Below are 17,649 nucleotides of genomic sequence, written 5' to 3'. Positions count from 1 at the left end.
AACAGGGGAGATTTAGACTGGACATTTGGGAAACGTGGTTGTTTTTGTTTTTTTTTCCCCTCCCAGGAACAGGGCAGTGAAGCACTGGCACAGGGTACCCAGAGATGCGGTGGACGCCCTGTCCCTGGAGACATTTGAGGTTAGGCTGGACAGGGCTCTGAGCAACCTGATCTAGCAGTAGGTCTCCCTCTTTGTTGCAGGGGAGTTGGACTGGATGAGCTGCAAAGTAAATGCAAAGACAGGAAGTGAGACAAGCAGAGCAGCTATTTCTTGAAGAACTTCTCTCAAAATCCTTGTTTCTTGTGCAGTGCCACATCAAGCTTGCAAAAACAAGCACTGCCCAGGAGGAATTGCTTCTTCAGAACTGGAATAGGGCACTGTGGCTGCAGAATGACCACATCCACTGAAGATCGGGATGGCTTTGTACTGGCACCTGGGAAGTGCACAGCTGTGACCACCTCATTTGTTTGCAGGACCCTGAAGGCTACTGATAAGTTCACAGACCTTACAGTAGCCTAGCCAGCCTAAACTAAACATGCCTGGAAGCTGAGAAAAATGGAAAGAGATCCTTATGTTATGTTCCCAAGGTTGAAGAGCTTTTTTTCCAGGGTTCATGAAAAACACCTGAGGTACAACAGTGACTTGATGATTTTCAGGATGTAATAGCTTACTACTGGAGAAGGAAAAAGAGTAACAACAAGCACAGCTACTAAAATCACTCAGATGTCACCCCCAAAGGAGCCACCACAGTAAAAAATTTGTCTGAATGTTAGAGTGCACACACTCTAATCATGAACCTTCCTTCTGCTCAACCTGTATACCATTCTGTTGTTACACTAAAGACAGGTTTTTATGAGCTGCCCCTGTTCTTTCTGACCCCATACAACTGGATTTCCCAGATATGGATATAAAAGAAGCCTGCATTACACAAACATTACAATCCATGTAAATAAGGATATCCAATAGTAGGCTATTTGTGCTGTTTCTGTAACGCTCATATTTCTGCAATTTGAGTCTAATCTGTAGCATATCAGTTTCTTTTCTTTCAGCTTCTTCAGTTCACTCTTCTCTGTACTGTTGGAGGAAAAACTTTTGACAACAGCCTCTCTCTATCCCCATAGTTTTTTTGGTTTTGGTTGTTTTTTGTTTTTTTTTTTAAGAATAGATTTAATATTTACAGTGGAATAAAATTTGATACTATTGGAAAGTGTGAGATGCTTTTGCTTTCCTTACACACGATGGAATTTTACATCTTCGGTAATTTCTGCCTTTCTTATTATTATTACCGCTACATGTCTTTTTCTTTTCCACACAAGATCTCTTGTTTTGTTTCTCAATTTAAATTATCCCTGTATTAAAGCATCGTACTAATCACTGTTTAAACCCCAGGACACTTATAGCAATGCTGGAGGATTCCCTGATCTTGCCTGTAACAACAAGGAAAATGCCTATCTTTGGAGGACCTCTGTGCACCAACTCTCCATGTCTTTCAGAAGACTGATCATGAAATGGAGCAGAAAAAAGAGTCATATTTTGTCTCTTTTCCATTTCAGCATCATAACTTCACTTCTGTTAACAGTCTTTTGAGATTATCCTTTGGAAGCTGACATGACGAATTTGAAAGCTCCTTGGAAAACAGATTTTTGTCAAACACATTAAGACTTAAAACACTCAGCATTTTAATCATTAACCTTAACGGTCTTTCTGAGGATTTCAGGAGTTCTCACTGTTTGTTATCACTGTATTTGTGTTTACATACATTGCACTCATATGCATCAACTTGTACTGAGATTTTTTGTGGAAAAAAATCACTTTTTTTTTTTTTTTTTTTTGTATGTTATTTATTTGTATTTTTTTTCATTTTTTTGTATTTATTTTTTATTTTTTGTATTAATTCAGGGGAATTATATTCCCCTGAATATATTTAATTTATTCTTAAAACAAAAACAAACAAACAAAAAAACCATAAATATTTGCTAGATTGACAAGATCATTTAGATTAAATGAGTGAGTGCTTTCAAATAGCAAATGAGAGCATTCCACATTCAAAGAAATTATCTTAGGAGATGGAGGGCCACATGAAGTAGTTTCTCACACTCATTCATAAGAAATTTCAAAAACTATTTTATTTGAATAAACATTATCCTACAGATAGAAAAATTCATACTGCTGAAGAAAAGGAATTTTCAAATCAACTTAAGAAATGGACAGAAATGATGTATTTTTTAGTGTAGGTAAGATATCTTTCAATCCACTACGTACAATAAAGCCTGCTTTCCTACAAATGACACCAGCAGAGAGATCTCAAAGGGTTACTGTGCGCAAATGCTGCAAGGAAACACTCGTCTTCCAAAACGCAAACGTTTCTTTGTTTGGAAAGTTTTTCTTTCAAATAATTAAAGAGAACTCTCTATCTTATGAAAGGCTTATGATTAACTGTTATTTGTAATTACTATCAGTACCTTCTAATGCCTACATTTGGATCTTCAAGTTTTCCACTGTTTTTTTTTCCCCTGGACAAAACCTTGGGTTGAAGATAAGCCATTTCAGAAACCATATTTCTAGCTGCTCCCGTTGCCAGTCCACCAGTCTGGGATCGAGGCTGTGTCACGATCATGAAATACTTACTGTTTGTCACCTTTGTTGGTGTGGCTGGTGAGTACATTTTTACTTCTACTTGCGTAATTTAAAATGAAACTTACTTCTGAGGAAACTTGTAGCACAGTCTGTCACTGGGGAAGTGAAGTTGAGTTTACATTTGCAAAAGGCTTAAGGCAGAATGCTTCTACCTCTTTTGACTACTAACTGTCCATCCAGAATAACCAGAACCCATCTGCAAGATTTTTTGCTCAGTCATAGGGCCACAGAGTTCCTCATGCCAGATGTTAACGCATGCTATCTCTTATTTTGCAGTCGCCTTCCCCGTCAGCGATGGGGATGATGACAAGATTGTGGGAGGCTACACCTGTGGAAGGAGCGCTGCACCCTACCAGGTGTCTCTGAATTCTGGATATCACTTCTGTGGAGGTTCTCTCATCAGCAGCCAGTGGGTGCTGTCAGCTGCTCACTGCTACAAGTCGTGAGTGGAAAAATATATATTCCATAATCTACCTCTTTTCTCCAGTTCACTTTTAACAGGAATGTACAGCTATGAGATCCAAACATCTAAATAACTCGGTTCTCACAGAAGGCAACTGAGGAATGAGTGGGTCATTCAGAAAGGTGGGCTGATGCAGTACGAGTGGTTTTCCCCTTCTGCAAACGCTTTTCTGAAGGCAGAGTACCTTCTGAAATGACAACACGGTAATCCAGCAAGTAATGTGCGCGGTCTCCTAGGAGCTGCATTAATTTGTTAAAGCTGAACTGCAGTAGAATAGGAAGAGGAATGATCTCATGCTGGTAGCAGTTTGTCTTGCAGGATGTTTGTACTGGCCGCTACACAATCCCTCATAAATTCACCACCAGCACTGGAAATAAGATCTCAGCGTAGATCCCTAGAATTTGTTGCAGGACAAGAAAAGAACCCAGCATGAAAATACTGTTAAGACACACAGCGATAGGCAGCTTTCTCACAACCGCGATGTCAGTGGCAGTAAAGTAAGTGACATTCCTTCCTTTTTCCAGTTCCATTCAAGTGAAACTTGGGGAATACAACCTGGCAAGCCAAGACGGCAGCGAGCAGACCATCAGTGCATCTAAAATCATCCGCCACTCTGGCTACAATTCCTACACACTGAACAACGACATCATGCTCATCAAACTGTCCAAAGCAGCCACACTCAACTCCTATGTCAGCACAGTTGCTCTGCCTACCAGCTGTCCGTCTGCTGGAACAACATGCCTGATCTCTGGATGGGGCAACACACTCAGCAGTGGCAGTAAGTGCTGGGTGGGAACGTACAGCGTCCTGAGCACCCTGGAGATGGTCTAAGATCTCACAGTTAAGTCCAAACAGTACAGGGTAAAGAACAGAGAAGTGCTGCACAGCAAGCAGTCTTTTTGGAGAACGGTTTTGAATGATCAGTCCATGTAGGACAGCAATCAGTTAGCTGCTCTGATGGCAAGACTTCAAGATTTTTAATCTTGTTCTGTTTTGTGAAGATGGAATCATTGAAGTCATTCAAGTGCCCTTCACTAAGATGTCCACTCTTTCCCACCAGTGGTCAGAAGCGTAGGTGGAGACCGGTGTCTAATTCTCTGACCAAAACAAACCTGCACCAGAGCAGAAGGTACTTTGCCTGAGACCCAAGATTTCTTCACCGTGTGTACTGTCAGAGTAGTTCTTTGTTCTAAATCTGCCAGCTGATGACTTTTCGATGCAGGGTAGAACACAGGGCCCGCGAGGAGAGTCTGTCTCCTCTAAACAAATGGAATTTCAGCACAGAAGAAAAACGAGGACTGCTAAAGCAGGGTGTCCGGCAATGACTTTTCTGTTAAGAAAGGAGTTTTTCCCAGGCTCTGAAATTAAATCAGATACGCCATCAATAATTTCTCTCTGTTTTCTTGTAGCTCTGTATCCAGATGTCTTGCAGTGTCTGGAAGCCCCTATACTCTCCTCAAGCCAGTGCAGCAGTGCTTACCCTGGTGAAATTACTAGTAACATGATGTGTGTTGGATACCTGAATGGAGGGAAAGACTCCTGCCAGGTAAAAAGGCTGCCTCTCCAATCTGCACCTTTCCTGCCTTCTCCTAATACAGGATGGTATCATGTTAGAAATACTCAATGGCATGTTTGAAACCATTTTTTTAACTAGCAATGAAGGCTTAGTGTAGAGGTTGCTTATTGAACTGATAGGGCACTTGGACAGCTCAATAGAAAGGGACAGATGTGATGACAAAAGAACAGGCACAATTGAGAACTTCTGTGAAGCAAGGGAAAAAGAGTGCTCGCCCACGTCAGAAGAGTCTACGTTGGCAGGGGAAAGCTCTACCAAGGAGGGATCTCCAGGAAGAGACCCTTCCCAGTGGCAGTCAGCCCTTAAATGAGGTCTAAGAGAGGTGCAGCCAGGCTCCATCCCTTCCCGTTGCACAGCTGACTTGCCTTCACCTGTGCTTCCAGGGCTGACCGGGTCCTTTCCCCAGGTGCTCAATCAGTGATTCGGGCCCTGACTCAACAATTTCCATACAGTTGGCAATTTTTCCACTCAGTTCATCTCTATTTATCCTTATTGATTTAAGATGTGGAATGCCTCTGCCCCAATTCTCCACGTGCAGAGTGTGCTAGCTCTTGCACTTTGGGCTACTGAAAATGGAGAAGTGCTGCACCGGAGAATAAGCAATAATCACAGAGGCTGTAGCCTAGGATGCACATGTTAGGATCGGATGTGATGAGAATAAAACACCACTGTACCAATATCCAGGAAACTTGGAAAATGAACACACCTGGCAATTGCTCTGCTTGCTGTATTTGCCTGATTCTGTGGAAAAGTTTTGCAGAATCATGAGCAAGAAGAGTTTTGTGAGCATCTGCCAAGAACTGCAGCCATGAAAACTAAGTAACTTACCGCTGTCTGTGATGCTTTAAAAGTACGGCATGTTAGCATCAGGTGTAGAATTGTAAGCAGAAATCATCTTTGTGAGAAAAAGTCTCTCTCTAGAATCTCAGTGATTTCTGGGAAATATGGCTTCCTGCTGATGCCGATAGCACTTGCTGAGCATCTGTATCTTTATCTGTACAGGGGGATTCCGGTGGCCCAGTGGTCTGCAATGGTCAGCTGCAGGGTATTGTTTCCTGGGGTTATGGATGTGCACAAAGAGGTTATCCCGGTGTTTACACTAAGGTTTGCAATTACGTTTCCTGGATTGAATCAACTATGTCTTCCTATTGAGACGCTCATTTTACGTGACCTGCTTTTCCTCCCCCTCATTTCCTTCTGCCTTGCAACTGGATGTACCAACCTTCACAAAAAATAAACATTTTCAGGCAGCCCATCTTTGTGCAGAGTTCCTCACATTACGTCCATGGGTTATCACACCGGGAACACAGACAACCAATATCACTGTCTATCAACCTACCTAATGTTTGTAGTGTATCTCAACTAGAAGAAGCTTGGGACAATTTTTAGCCTCAACTTCAGGAGTCCTTCAGTCAGTTATGCACAAGCATTTTGGAGTAGAAGATATTTTCCCTTTATAATCATAAATCAATGCTACGCATCCACGTAGAACAGCTGAAAGAGTGTGGTGAACTACAGAGGCAACATACTTGTATTACAGAAAACAGCTGGCAGCAAAACAAACACTCCCAATCACCCCCAACCCACAGTCATAGGACAGAACATTTCCTACTGCAAAATCACTGGAAGCTCTACCTGGGGAATGGAGGCAAGCTCTTGCTAGGGCTTGTTCTCTTATTGTACCAGTACTGTGACCTACCAGGGCTATTTTACTAAATTGCTGGGACTTCTCTCCATAGCATTTTGCTCGTTGGACATGCTGGGCTTTCGTAGTTTACCTGGAACAGTCAAAAGAACAGAGATGCTCCTGAGCTTTGGTTTTAAATTCCTGCTGCCCCAATCAGCCCCAAGAGAGTCCATGAATAAAGTGCCAAAGTTGCCCATGGGCTGTGCAGCTGTCTCCTCGAGGGAAAAGGAAATGGAGAAAAGGAAAAAATGTGAGAAAAATCGGATGAAGAAAAGGAGAGGAGAAAAGTGGGGCACAAAGGAACAAATGCCGTTTTCAAATGGAGAGGTTTTTGCTTAGCTCTTTCAGATGATTTATTGACGATTTATTGCTCTTAGATAAGCAATAGGTGCCTGAGCCAGGAAAAAGTACAACATACAAACAGGATCATAGCATGGTATCCCACTGCTGTGAAAGTCCATGCTGAATTCCTTCTCAGCATCTTCCTTCATGGCTTGCTTTCTTTCCGGAAAAATCATCCTTGCCTTCAGTCTGTTTGTACCAGGAGACAGAGTTCCTACCATGGAGCTGCTGGCAGTCGTAGGTTTTCCCTCCATGGCCAGTGTGAGTGGAGACTTACATAGCCTTGCCTGGTATTATCAGCCAAAAAGCAAATTTGTTACCTGATGTGCAATGAGTCAATTCCCACACACGTAAGAGAGATATTTCTTTTAATTTGGGCCCCGGTGCTGGAAAGTTGAATGTTTCATAGAATCACAGAATCACAGAATGGCCAGGGTTGGAAGGAACCTCAAGGATCATGAATCTCCAACCCCCCTGCCACATGTAGGGCCACCAACCTGCACATTTAATGCTAAACCAGGCTGCCCAGGGCCCCATCCATCCTCGTCTTGAACACCTCCAAGGACGGGGCATCCACAACCTCTCTGGGCAGCCTGTTCCAGTGCCTCACCACTCTCTGGGTAAAGAATTTCCCCCTGATGTCCAACCTAAATCTCCCCTCCCTCAACTTAAAACCATTTCCCCTCATCCTACACATATCAACCTTTTCAAAGAGTTGATTCCCCTCCCCTCTGTAGGCTCCCTTTAGATATTGAAAGGCTGCAATGAGGTCACCCCGCAGCCTTCTTTTCTCCAGGCTGAACAAGCCCAGCTCCCTCAGCCTGTCCTCATAGGGTAGGTGCTCCAGTCCCCTGATCATCCTAGCAGCCCTCCTCTGGACCCTCTCCAACAGCTCCCTGTCTTTTTTGTACTGCGGGCTCCACACTTCGATGCAGTTCTCCAGATAGGGCCTCACAAGAGCAGAGTAGAGGGGGACAATCACCTCCCTGCCCCTGCTGGCCACCACGCTTTTGATGGACCACAGGTTTCGAGAAATCAAAGATAATAACAAAAATTTCTTCACTGAATTTGTACATTTAATTCCCATATATTGCATGTACCTAATGCAGAAGGAACACCTACATATTAATAAGGTTAAACAATGACAATAATCCATCCCCCTTTTGGTTATGTTCCCCGCCAGCTTTTCTTGCATGGGATTGTTCAGGTGCCTTACATGACCTTCCACGATTTTTTGGAGAACTCTCCTCTTAATCCTTTTATTATTATCTGGTCAATTATGATCAAGCTGAACAGTTCTCCTCTTGCCGGTACTCCAAGAGGAACAATCGGTTTTGAATTATCAGACAAAGTAAGACACTCTGCTTGATCAAAGTATTTTACATTTCTGTTGATTAAACACAGACAATAGCCCCTTCTTTCTAAGCAAAGACGTGTTTCTCCCTTCACGGAATTATCTAGATCTGTCTGTGTCCACAGCAGGCCCACAGGCCCAGAAAAGAAGGAAAGAGAACAAGAGTGTCAATGGTTCATGGGCCAGCCTGGCCTGATCTCATGACTAATGAGGCAGGGGATCCATGGACCCGTGCCCTGGCAGAGGGAAAAGGATAAGAAGATGGGTCCAACAACAGAGCAGCGGCAACGATCTGAGGAGGAACGTTAGTTTACTAAACATGATATCAGAATGCAAGATAACAGAACAGAACACAATTCAATTGGAATAGAGGCCAACAAATCAAACAAAATGAGAGAGAGACAGTGTCCAAAACGAAGACCTTACTCTAAAGCTGCAGGCAAAAAGCAGCAAGGCAGCACGCGCTTCTCTGCAGCGACCAAAGAAAGAGAGGCTCCCAGGAGCTCCACCTCCCTTCCTCTGGGTGCAAAGTCCTGTGGGGAATTTGCCTCCTTGCCTCCCCCTCTGAGAGCCAAGCACCCAGAAACAGTGGTCCACGGAACTGGAACATTAACTCTGTAACTCCCAGTGCTTTGCATGATGTTATGATGTGGGATACTGACAACAAAAAAGTCATAAAAACAGAACACTCCCCTCTTAGAAGGTTCAGAAAAATCCACCCGCTTTCATAGTTATCAGAGGGATGAAAATGTTGGAGGAGAGTGAAGAGGACAAGGAAGATGGGGCAAAATCCATGTTTCTGTCTGCACACAGAGCGCATCCTTGACTAGGAGGGCTGGGCGTGTTGAGAAGAATTGTTTGGAAACAGTCCCTGTCCTCTGCCACTATCTACTCCACGTTTCAACGCCTCCTGTGGCAAAGAAGAAATTCCACTTTCTAGATTTGATATTCAAGACCTGATATCAAAATTGTTGAAATGTTCTTATGGGCTCTCCCTTCTTACATGTTGGAACATCATTCATTTCAGTGGTAGACCCTACCATGAAAAGGTAGCTTACAAAGTTGTTCCCTTTCTGTGCTTGCACTGGGTCTGGATGGAATGGAATTTCCCGTATGGAAGCCCGTGAAGTACTGTGCTTTGCTCAGGCTGATATCACACCAAAGTTTTACCTATTGCTTGTTATCAAAGTCTGGGAAGAAAACTCTCTAACTCCACTGTGGTGTTGGAAAGTGACATTAATTTAGCTCACCATTTGTACCGGCCAGCTTGACAAATCAAGCATGTGCTCTCGGAGTTCAGGTTCCACATTTAAACCGTTAAAACATACAGGTGCAATACGTTTCCCAGAAACATCATACATACTCATTCTTTCCCAAGAACTCATGAATACATGCTAACGTCTCTTTGAGCATGCGCAGCGAGGCTGTATGACCACCTCCTTCAACCCCTTTATTTCAGATGAAAGGTAAATCTGCCGTAAAACACTGCGGAAAAAGCCGTTGCGAAGGGACGTGCCTGACGTTTGGCAATGGGGAAAATCAAGGGGAATGCTTAAAAGGAATGAAGGAGTTATGCTTCAAGGGCTTGACAAGGCTGGCTGCCCAGCTGAAGTGCCTCTACACCAATGCACACGGCTTGGGAAACCAGCAGGAGATGCTGGAATCTGTTGTGCCACTAGAAAGCCACAGTGTAGTTGCCATCACTGAAACCTGGTGGGATGATTTGCATGTCTGGATGTGGCTATTCAGCTGCTACCAGCTGTTCAGAAGGGACAGACAAGGAAGGAGGGGAGGTAGTGCTGCTATCCACATCATGAAAGGAATAGAATGTGAAGGCTTATCCCTAAAGTATAGTCATGAGCAAGTCAAAAGCCTATGGGTGATGCCAGAGACTGAGGCAGCAAAGGAAGCCTTATGATCAGTGTCTACTACCGGTCACTCAATCAAGCAGAGCCTGTCAATGAGGTCTTCTACCTCCAGCTACAGGAGGCATCGCGACTGCCAGCACTCATCCTGCTGGAGGACTTCAACTAAGACACAATTCTTCCCGTTATCCAAACAATCTGCAGGGCTACTTTTCAGTGAATGCTGACAAGTTTAACAATATCACATGGAGAAGGGTTTGCGCTACGCTGCTCCAGCCTTCGTGTCACAGTGTATCTTGCTTAGCGCAGAAATAAGTGCCCGAGTCATTGAGTAGGACATGATCTATCGTCACCGATAAGGAGTTCGCCTTAGTCCCACTACTCTGGAAGCGGCTTTTGAATTCCTCCTCAAAATCTGCCTTGGTTCCCTCCACTGAACGTACAACCAGCTTCAAAGTGGCGTTCTTCCCCACTGGCAGCTTGTACCAGAACATGGTCCAGAATCCACTCTCCTTGTGCGAACAGTTCAGAGTCAGAGAGTCTCCCAGTCGGACAACTGAGTCTGGGGTTTGCTGAAGAGACCAGCCTGGAAAAGGAAAAAACTGTGAGAATGGAATGGGTTCAAAGAGACAGAAAGACGCATCCTTGAATTACTAGATGAGATGCCAGTATGTGGAACACTGTCCCATTTCTCTGAAAGACATACAGAAGAAAGAAAAATATTCAAATATACTACTAATAATAATTTATATATGTTTTTAATACAAACTTCACTGCTGTTGGCTCAAGTATTAAAATGTGACAGAAAAAAAAAACAAATAAGAAAATGTGAAGATCTGCAGAGTTTTTTGATTAAGAGCCTGAGGAAAATTTCACCTCATTCATTGCTCATCCTCCCCAGGAAGCCTTGAGGAATGGAGCATTACCAACAACTGAACGCACTGTTGGAGCACCAGCAGAGGAAACAGTGAGGTTTCTCAAGGGAGAACAAAATTTACTTACCTGTAGGAGCCAGGAAGGCCATAAGAGCCCAGTAGGAAAACATGGGCAAAGTCTTATCTTCTTCAACTGATCTGCCTGTGGTGACAGCACTGACCTAGAAGCTCTGATGTGTGAGGAGGAAACATTGAGGAAGGAGGAAATGCATGATGTTGGAGTGGGCAGGACAGTATGAGACCGTCCGGAAAGCAGTTAGTTAGAAAGCAGTCGGTTGGCTGGGAACTGTGTGAAATGCAGACAGTAGAAGGTGGCACAAACGCTGAACAGCTGGCTTGACGTGTGTGTGTGTGTGTGTGTGTGTGTCTGTGTGTGTGTGTGTGTGTGTGTGTGTGTGTGTGTGTGTGTTTGTGTGTGTGTGTGTGTCTGTCTGTCTGTGTGTGTGTTTGTGTGTGTGTGTGTTTGTGTGTGTGTGTGTGTGTCTGTGTGCAGGCACAGGAACGTGCTGGGACTGATGGGAGCCTGAGTTTGAGACAAGGCATAGGGCTGCTTTGGGGTTTTCCTCTCTTCCTCTTGGAACAGCTGAGATCTTCACAAAAGAGTTATATTTAAAAAAAAAAAAAAAAAAAAAAGGAAAAAAAGCAGAAAAACAGGGCTTTGTTATTTTCTTCTACGCCCCACATCTAAGTTCCTGAAATTTCAACGATCCTGACCACACACAGTGCAGTGCTGGATCTTCTCTGCTCAGCCCTATGCTGTTCATGCCACGTTTGTGCTTTGTTCATCATCCTGCTTGCTCTGGGCTGTCAATGGCTTCAGTGTGAGAGTCATCAACTTCTTTGCAGGGGTGTAGAAGAGCACCTCCATCCTTCTACCTTCCCCCTGCTGACAGCTGGGTCTCTGACTGCAGGCTGTCTCATTCAGTAAGCAATTTGAGACTATTAAAGTGCACTGGTACTCGACACTGAGAGGAAGGGCATTTGCTTCACAGGGACTGCAAGCATTTGGGCGGAAGAAGTAAACAGTCAGTGCAGGTGGTGAGGGGGCATCAGTCTTGTGGGAGAGGTGAAGAAATAGTCTGAGGAGACAGCAAGGGTGACTCAGAAAAACTGTGAGGGAAGAGAAAGATACATCCTCCCTCGGCGCGGGCAGGAGTGTGAGACTGGACTCGGTGAGAATTCCTCTGCTTGCACTGCATCTGTGGTTTACAAAAACAGTGTGCATGCTCAATGTAAGCTGTGATGTGGGTGCAGCGGGGAAGCTACTGTACTCAGCCAGGAGGGTGAGGGCCTGCTATTCTGTATTTGCCATCCTGCTGCTTGCATGCACAATGGCAGATGACCGTAACACTGCACTGCTGCAGCACCTGTAGGTAATTCCAAGGAAGGAGACTGTCTTAATCCCTGCACAGCTTATTGGAAGACTAAAGAAGGGCATCACAGATTAGGGTCTTGGTGTAAAACTCCCTGACTCCAACATGGTGTTAGAAAGTGGCATTCCTTTATTCCTCGTGACACAAACTGGGTGACTTGACAAGCAAGCACATGCTCAGAATCCAGGTTCTACATTTAAACAGTTAAGACATACATATGCAGTACACTGGCACACACATTCGTTCTTTTTCAAGGACTCATTCATACATGCTGGTGTCCCTCTAGGCATGCTCGGCAGCATCTAGCTGGCCACCTACTTCTTCCACATTTTCCACCAACAGCTTAATCACTGAGACCTCTGACTAACTTTCAGCTGCCTTTCCCCAGTTCGGAAAATTTCCATTGCTTAATAAGCCAGAGTGTGCAACTTTTAAAGCAGTACACGTGGCATTCAAGATATCCTTGCACCTATTGGGTGCAGTAGATAAAAGTAATCTCTTATGTCACCTGTGCAAAATTATTGAGAACAGGACTGTTCACCCACTGGAGTAGAAATGGAAAGTTTTAGAACTATCTCTCATTGGTTTCTATTGCTAGACTTATATATTGATTCTTAAACCAACATACTAATTCCTAGTGCTGAACAAATCAACCAATATCATGGTGGAATCTTCTTTCCTTCCGGTTCATCTTCTTTGCATTTTTGTTGACACTCCATTTGATCACATTTCCCACCCTACCATGGAGGTGGTGTGATCTCTACTTTCACGTGGTCTTAGTTGAGGGCTGAAGAACGGGAGAAGAACGGCTTAAGAGCAGCCCTGAGGAGAACGATTTGGGAGTGACATTGATCGTAATACTGTGGAGGACTTCCTGATCTTGTCCTATAACAATAACGAAAATGTCTATCTTTAGAGTGCCAACGTGCACCAACCCTCCATGTCTCTCAGAATGGGATCATGAAATGGAGAAGCTTAATGTACTGGAGAGGAGTTTTTGTACAGAAAGCAAGTGACTTTGAAGTGTTGTGTCCAAACTTGAGGCACAGAAATAGGTAGCTGAATGGTTCTTCTTCACAGACACGATATCTAAACGAAAGTATTCTAGGCTTATCCGCTTAGCTTCGTATCCAGTATGAATATCACCCTTATATTCCTGATTTGGTCCAAACGAATAATAGATTAACTGCAGCCCTTTTCCTGGCTGCTGCAGATACCAGTACATATTATTGTGATTGTCATTTTGACTGCATCCCAGGGTAACACTCTCATCTTCTTTCAGTACCAGACTTGAGTTTTGTGTAATCTTAGCTCCTGAGAGACAAAGCAAAAGGAACACAGTTAGAAAGCAGACTGCATTCTCCCCCCAGCAGAACAGGCATGATGTCTCAGCTGATGCCTTACTTGCTCCAAAGAAGCACAAGACCAAGCACCACACTGTCCACATTCTATTGCTGCCTCAGGAGTCAGAGAGCATGCCCTGTGAGGGACTGACTTACATGGGTCTGTTTCCATTTCCCTTAAGCCAATAGCAACGACCTCTGCAGCAGCCAGATCTAGGCAGAAAACCAAACTTCTTCCGGCCTGAAATTTCAAGGAAATGCACTGTTTTAAGAGTGCCTGCCGAAAATATATAGAAGCTTTCAAACTGATTCAGGAGGAAAATATTCTCTCAGACAGGATAGCATCAAGGGGAAATGGTTTGAAACTGAAACGGGAGATTTAGACTGGACATTTGGGAAACGTGGTTGGCTTTTTTTTTCCCCTCCCAGGAACAGGGCAGTGAAGCACTGGCACAGGGTACCCAGAGATGCGGTGGACGCCCTGTCCCTGGAGACATTTGAGGTCAGGCTGGACAGGGCTCTGAGCAACCTGATCTAGCAGTAGGTCTCCCTCTTTGTTGCAGGGGAGTTGGACTGGATGAGCTGCAAAGTAAATGCAAAGACAGGAAGTGAGACAAGCAGAGCAGCTATTTCTTGAAGAACTTCTCTCAAAATCCTTGTTTCTTGTGCAGTGCCACATCAAGCTTGCAAAAACAAGCACTGCCCAGGAGGAATTGCTTCTTCAGAACTGGAATAGGGCACTGTGGCTGCAGAACTTCAGGATGACCACATCCACTGAAGATCGGGATGGCTTTGTACTGGCACCTGGGAAGTGCACAGCTGTGACCACCTCATTTGTTTACTGGACACTGAAGGCTACTGATAAGTTCACAGACCTTACAGTAGCCTAGCCAGCCTAAACTAAACATGCCTGGAAGCTGAGAAAAATGGAAAGAGATCCTTATGTTATGTTCCTAAGGTTGAAGAGCTTTTTTTCCAGGGTTCATGAAAAACACCTGAGGTACAACAGTGACTTGATGATTTTCAGGATGTAATAGCTTACTACTGGAGAAGGAAAAAGAGTAACAGCAAGCACAGCTACTAAAATCACTCAGACGTCACTCCCAAAGGAGCCACCAAGGTATTAATATTCCTTTAGAGATTCTGACAGAAAATAGAAATCCCAAAACTATCCGAGGATGGTTGAAATGCTAGTAATAATCCATAGATGTCAACAGAGTATGGTAAAAATGAGCTCTAAATAAGAGGCAGTAGAGAGGAAGCAAGTCAGTCTGTGGGAGACAGTGCTTTCCCAGTGCTTTCCTCATTGTGATTCTTTTGCCTGATACAAACCATGAGTAAATCACAGCCCTGAGATTGTTTGTCAGAACAGAAGATTGTTTGTGGTTGCAAGGAATGGTGTGCTATTCTCCTTGCTGAACAGCTCATAGAGTCAGGAGAACACAGGTTTCCCGGATGTGTAAGGCCCACAGGAGAGATGTGTGAAGATACGAGTCTTTCAGAAATGGTTTTGGAGTGGATTAAGTGAGGGAAGCAACTGAACTTAACTTTGGCGTACTTCTCAGACAAGCTTAGTTCTGAGCTGATGATGAGAGGGCGGAGCTGCTTGGAGAGCAAAAAATTTGTCTGAATGTTAGAGTGCACACACTCCAATCATGAACCTTCCTTCTGCTCAACCTGTGTACCATTCTGTTGTTACGCTAAAGACAGGTTTTATGAGCTCCCCCTGTTCCGACCCCATACAACTGGATTTGCCCAGATATGGATACAAAAGAAGCCTACATTAGACAAACATTAAAATCCATGTAAATAAGGATATCCAACAGGAGGCTAATTGTGCTGTCCCTGTAACGCTCAGATTTCTGCAGTTTGAGTCTAATCTGTAGCATATCAATTTATTTTCTTTCATCTTCTTGCGTTCACTCCTCTCTGTACTGTTGGCAGATCTAGTCTCACTGTTTGTTATCATTGTATTTGTGTTCACATACATTGTACCCATATACATCAACTTGTACTACTGAGATTTTTTGAGGCAAAAATCACTACATGTAAATCAAAAAAGCACCCACAAATATTTGTTACATTGACATGATTGTTTAGATGAAATGAGTGAAGTGCTTTCAAATAGCAATTGAGAGCATTCCACATTCAAAGAAATTATCTTAGGAGATGGAGGCCCACGTAGAGTGGTTTCTTATAGTCTGTTTTTGAGATTTCTTGTGAATATTTTATTTGAATAAACATTATCCTACAGATAGAAAAATTCATACTGCTGAAGAAAAGGAATTTTCAAATCAACTTAAGAAATGGACAGAAATGATGTATTTTTTAGTGTAGGTAAGATATCTTTCAATCCACTACGTACAATAAAGCCTGCTTTCCTACAAATGACACCAGCAGAGAGATCTCAAAGGGTTACTGTGAGCAAATGCTGCAAGGAAACACTCGTCTTCCAAAACGCAAACGTTTCTTTGTTTGGAAAGTTTTTCTTTCAAATAATTAAAGAGAACTCTCTATCTTATGAAAGGCTTATGATTAACTGTTATTTGTAATTACTATCAGTACCTTCTAATGCCTACATTTGGATCTTCAAGTTTTCCACTGTTTTTTTTCTCCTGGACAAAACCTTGGGTTGAAGATAAGCCATTTCAGAAACCATATTTCTAGCTGCTCCCGTTGCCAGTCCACCAGTCAGGGATCGAGGCTGTGTCATGATCATGAAATACTTACTGTTTGTCACCTTTGTTGGTGTGGCTGGTGAGTACATTTTTACTTCTACTTGCGTAATTTAAAATGAAACTTACTTCTGAGGAAACTTGTAGCACAGTCTGTCACTGGGGAAGTGAAGTTGAGTTTACATTTGCAGAAGGCTTAAGGCAGAATGCTTCTACCTCTTTTGACTACTAACTGTCCACCCAGAATAACTTCTTTCACAAGACATGCATGCCATCATGGCTCCTGACCTGGGAACACTAAAGTGCTTACATAGGTTAAAAACAAAACCAAAAACGACTGTAGTCATAGGGCCACAGAGTTCCTCATGCCAGATGTTAACGCATGCTATCTCTTATTTTGCAGTCGCCTTCCCCGTCAGCGATGGGGATGATGACAAGATTGTGGGAGGCTACACCTGTGGAAGGAGCGCTGCACCCTACCAGGTGTCTCTGAATTCTGGATATCACTTCTGTGGAGGTTCTCTCATCAGCAGCCAGTGGGTGCTGTCAGCTGCTCACTGCTACAAGTCGTGAGTGGAAAAATATATATTCCATAATCTACCTCTTTTCTCCAGTTCACTTTTAACAGGAATGTACAGCTATGAGATCCAAACATCTAAATAACTCGGTTCTCACAGAAGGCAACTGAGGAATGAGTGGGTCATTCAGAAAGGTGGGCTGATGCAGTACGAGTGGTTTTCCCCTTCTGCAAACGCTTTTCTGAAGGCAGAGTACCTTCTGAAATGACAACACGGTAATCCAGCAAGTAATGTGCGCGGTCTCCTAGGAGCTGCATTAATTTGTTAAAGCTGAACTGCAGTAGAATAGGAAGAGGAATGATCTCATGCTGGTAGCAGTTTGTCTTGCAGGATGTTTGTACTGGCCGCTACACAATCCCTCATAAATTCACCACCAGCACTGGAAATAAGATCTCAGCGTAGATCCCTAGAATTTGTTGCAGGACAAGAAAAGAACCCAGCATGAAAATACTGTTAAGACACACAGCGATAGGCAGCTTTCTCACAACCGCGATGTCAGTGGCAGTAAAGTAAGTGACATTCCTTCCTTTTTCCAGTTCCATTCAAGTGAAACTTGGGGAATACAACCTGGCAAGCCAAGACGGCAGCGAGCAGACCATCAGTGCATCTAAAATCATCCGCCACTCTGGCTACAATTCCTACACACTGAACAACGACATCATGCTCATCAAACTGTCCAAAGCAGCCACACTCAACTCCTATGTCAGCACAGTTGCTCTGCCTACCAGCTGTCCGTCTGCTGGAACAACATGCCTGATCTCTGGATGGGGCAACACACTCAGCAGTGGCAGTAAGTGCTGGGTGGGAACGTACAGCGTCCT

At 43.8% G+C, this 17,649-nt stretch overlaps 2 protein-coding genes and 1 gene segment (V, D, J or C); 1 reads left to right on the top strand and 2 right to left on the bottom strand.

Annotated features, from left to right (window-relative positions):
• The window catches only part of LOC128091911 (M1-specific T cell receptor beta chain-like), a 71,588-nt gene that overhangs the window by 45,084 nt on the left and 8,855 nt on the right, over window positions 1–17,649 (bottom strand). The gene's annotated exons all lie outside the window — the stretch shown is intronic.
• The window catches only part of LOC128091910 (T cell receptor beta constant 1-like), a 54,491-nt gene that overhangs the window by 30,615 nt on the left and 6,227 nt on the right, over window positions 1–17,649 (bottom strand).
• Window positions 2,550–17,649, top strand: part of LOC128091912 (trypsin I-P1) — a 30,051-nt gene continuing 14,951 nt past the window's right edge. The window contains exons 1-5 of one of the 4 annotated variants that reach the window (XM_052705319.1): window positions 2,550–2,655; window positions 2,914–3,079; window positions 3,625–3,878; window positions 4,510–4,646; window positions 5,679–5,931. In XM_052705319.1, the coding sequence (XP_052561279.1) occupies window positions 2,616–2,655; window positions 2,914–3,079; window positions 3,625–3,878; window positions 4,510–4,646; window positions 5,679–5,828 (747 nt within the window). In that variant the 5' untranslated portion in view covers window positions 2,550–2,615 and the 3' untranslated portion in view covers window positions 5,829–5,931. Of the gene's footprint in view, window positions 2,656–2,913; window positions 3,080–3,624; window positions 3,879–4,509; window positions 4,647–5,678; window positions 5,932–16,292; window positions 16,333–16,653; window positions 16,820–17,364; window positions 17,619–17,649 lie in introns of those variants that run through there. The other 3 variants (XM_052705320.1, XM_052705322.1, XM_052705323.1) reach the window with 3 other exon arrangements.

The sequence above is a fragment of the Tympanuchus pallidicinctus genome, unplaced genomic scaffold (assembly GCF_026119805.1).
Source record: "Tympanuchus pallidicinctus isolate F22 unplaced genomic scaffold, pur_lepc_1.0 scaffold55, whole genome shotgun sequence".
Lineage (NCBI taxonomy): Eukaryota > Metazoa > Chordata > Aves > Galliformes > Phasianidae > Tympanuchus > Tympanuchus pallidicinctus.
The sequence above is the reverse complement of the archived record's forward strand: the minus strand, read 5'-3'. Positions and strand labels throughout refer to the sequence as shown.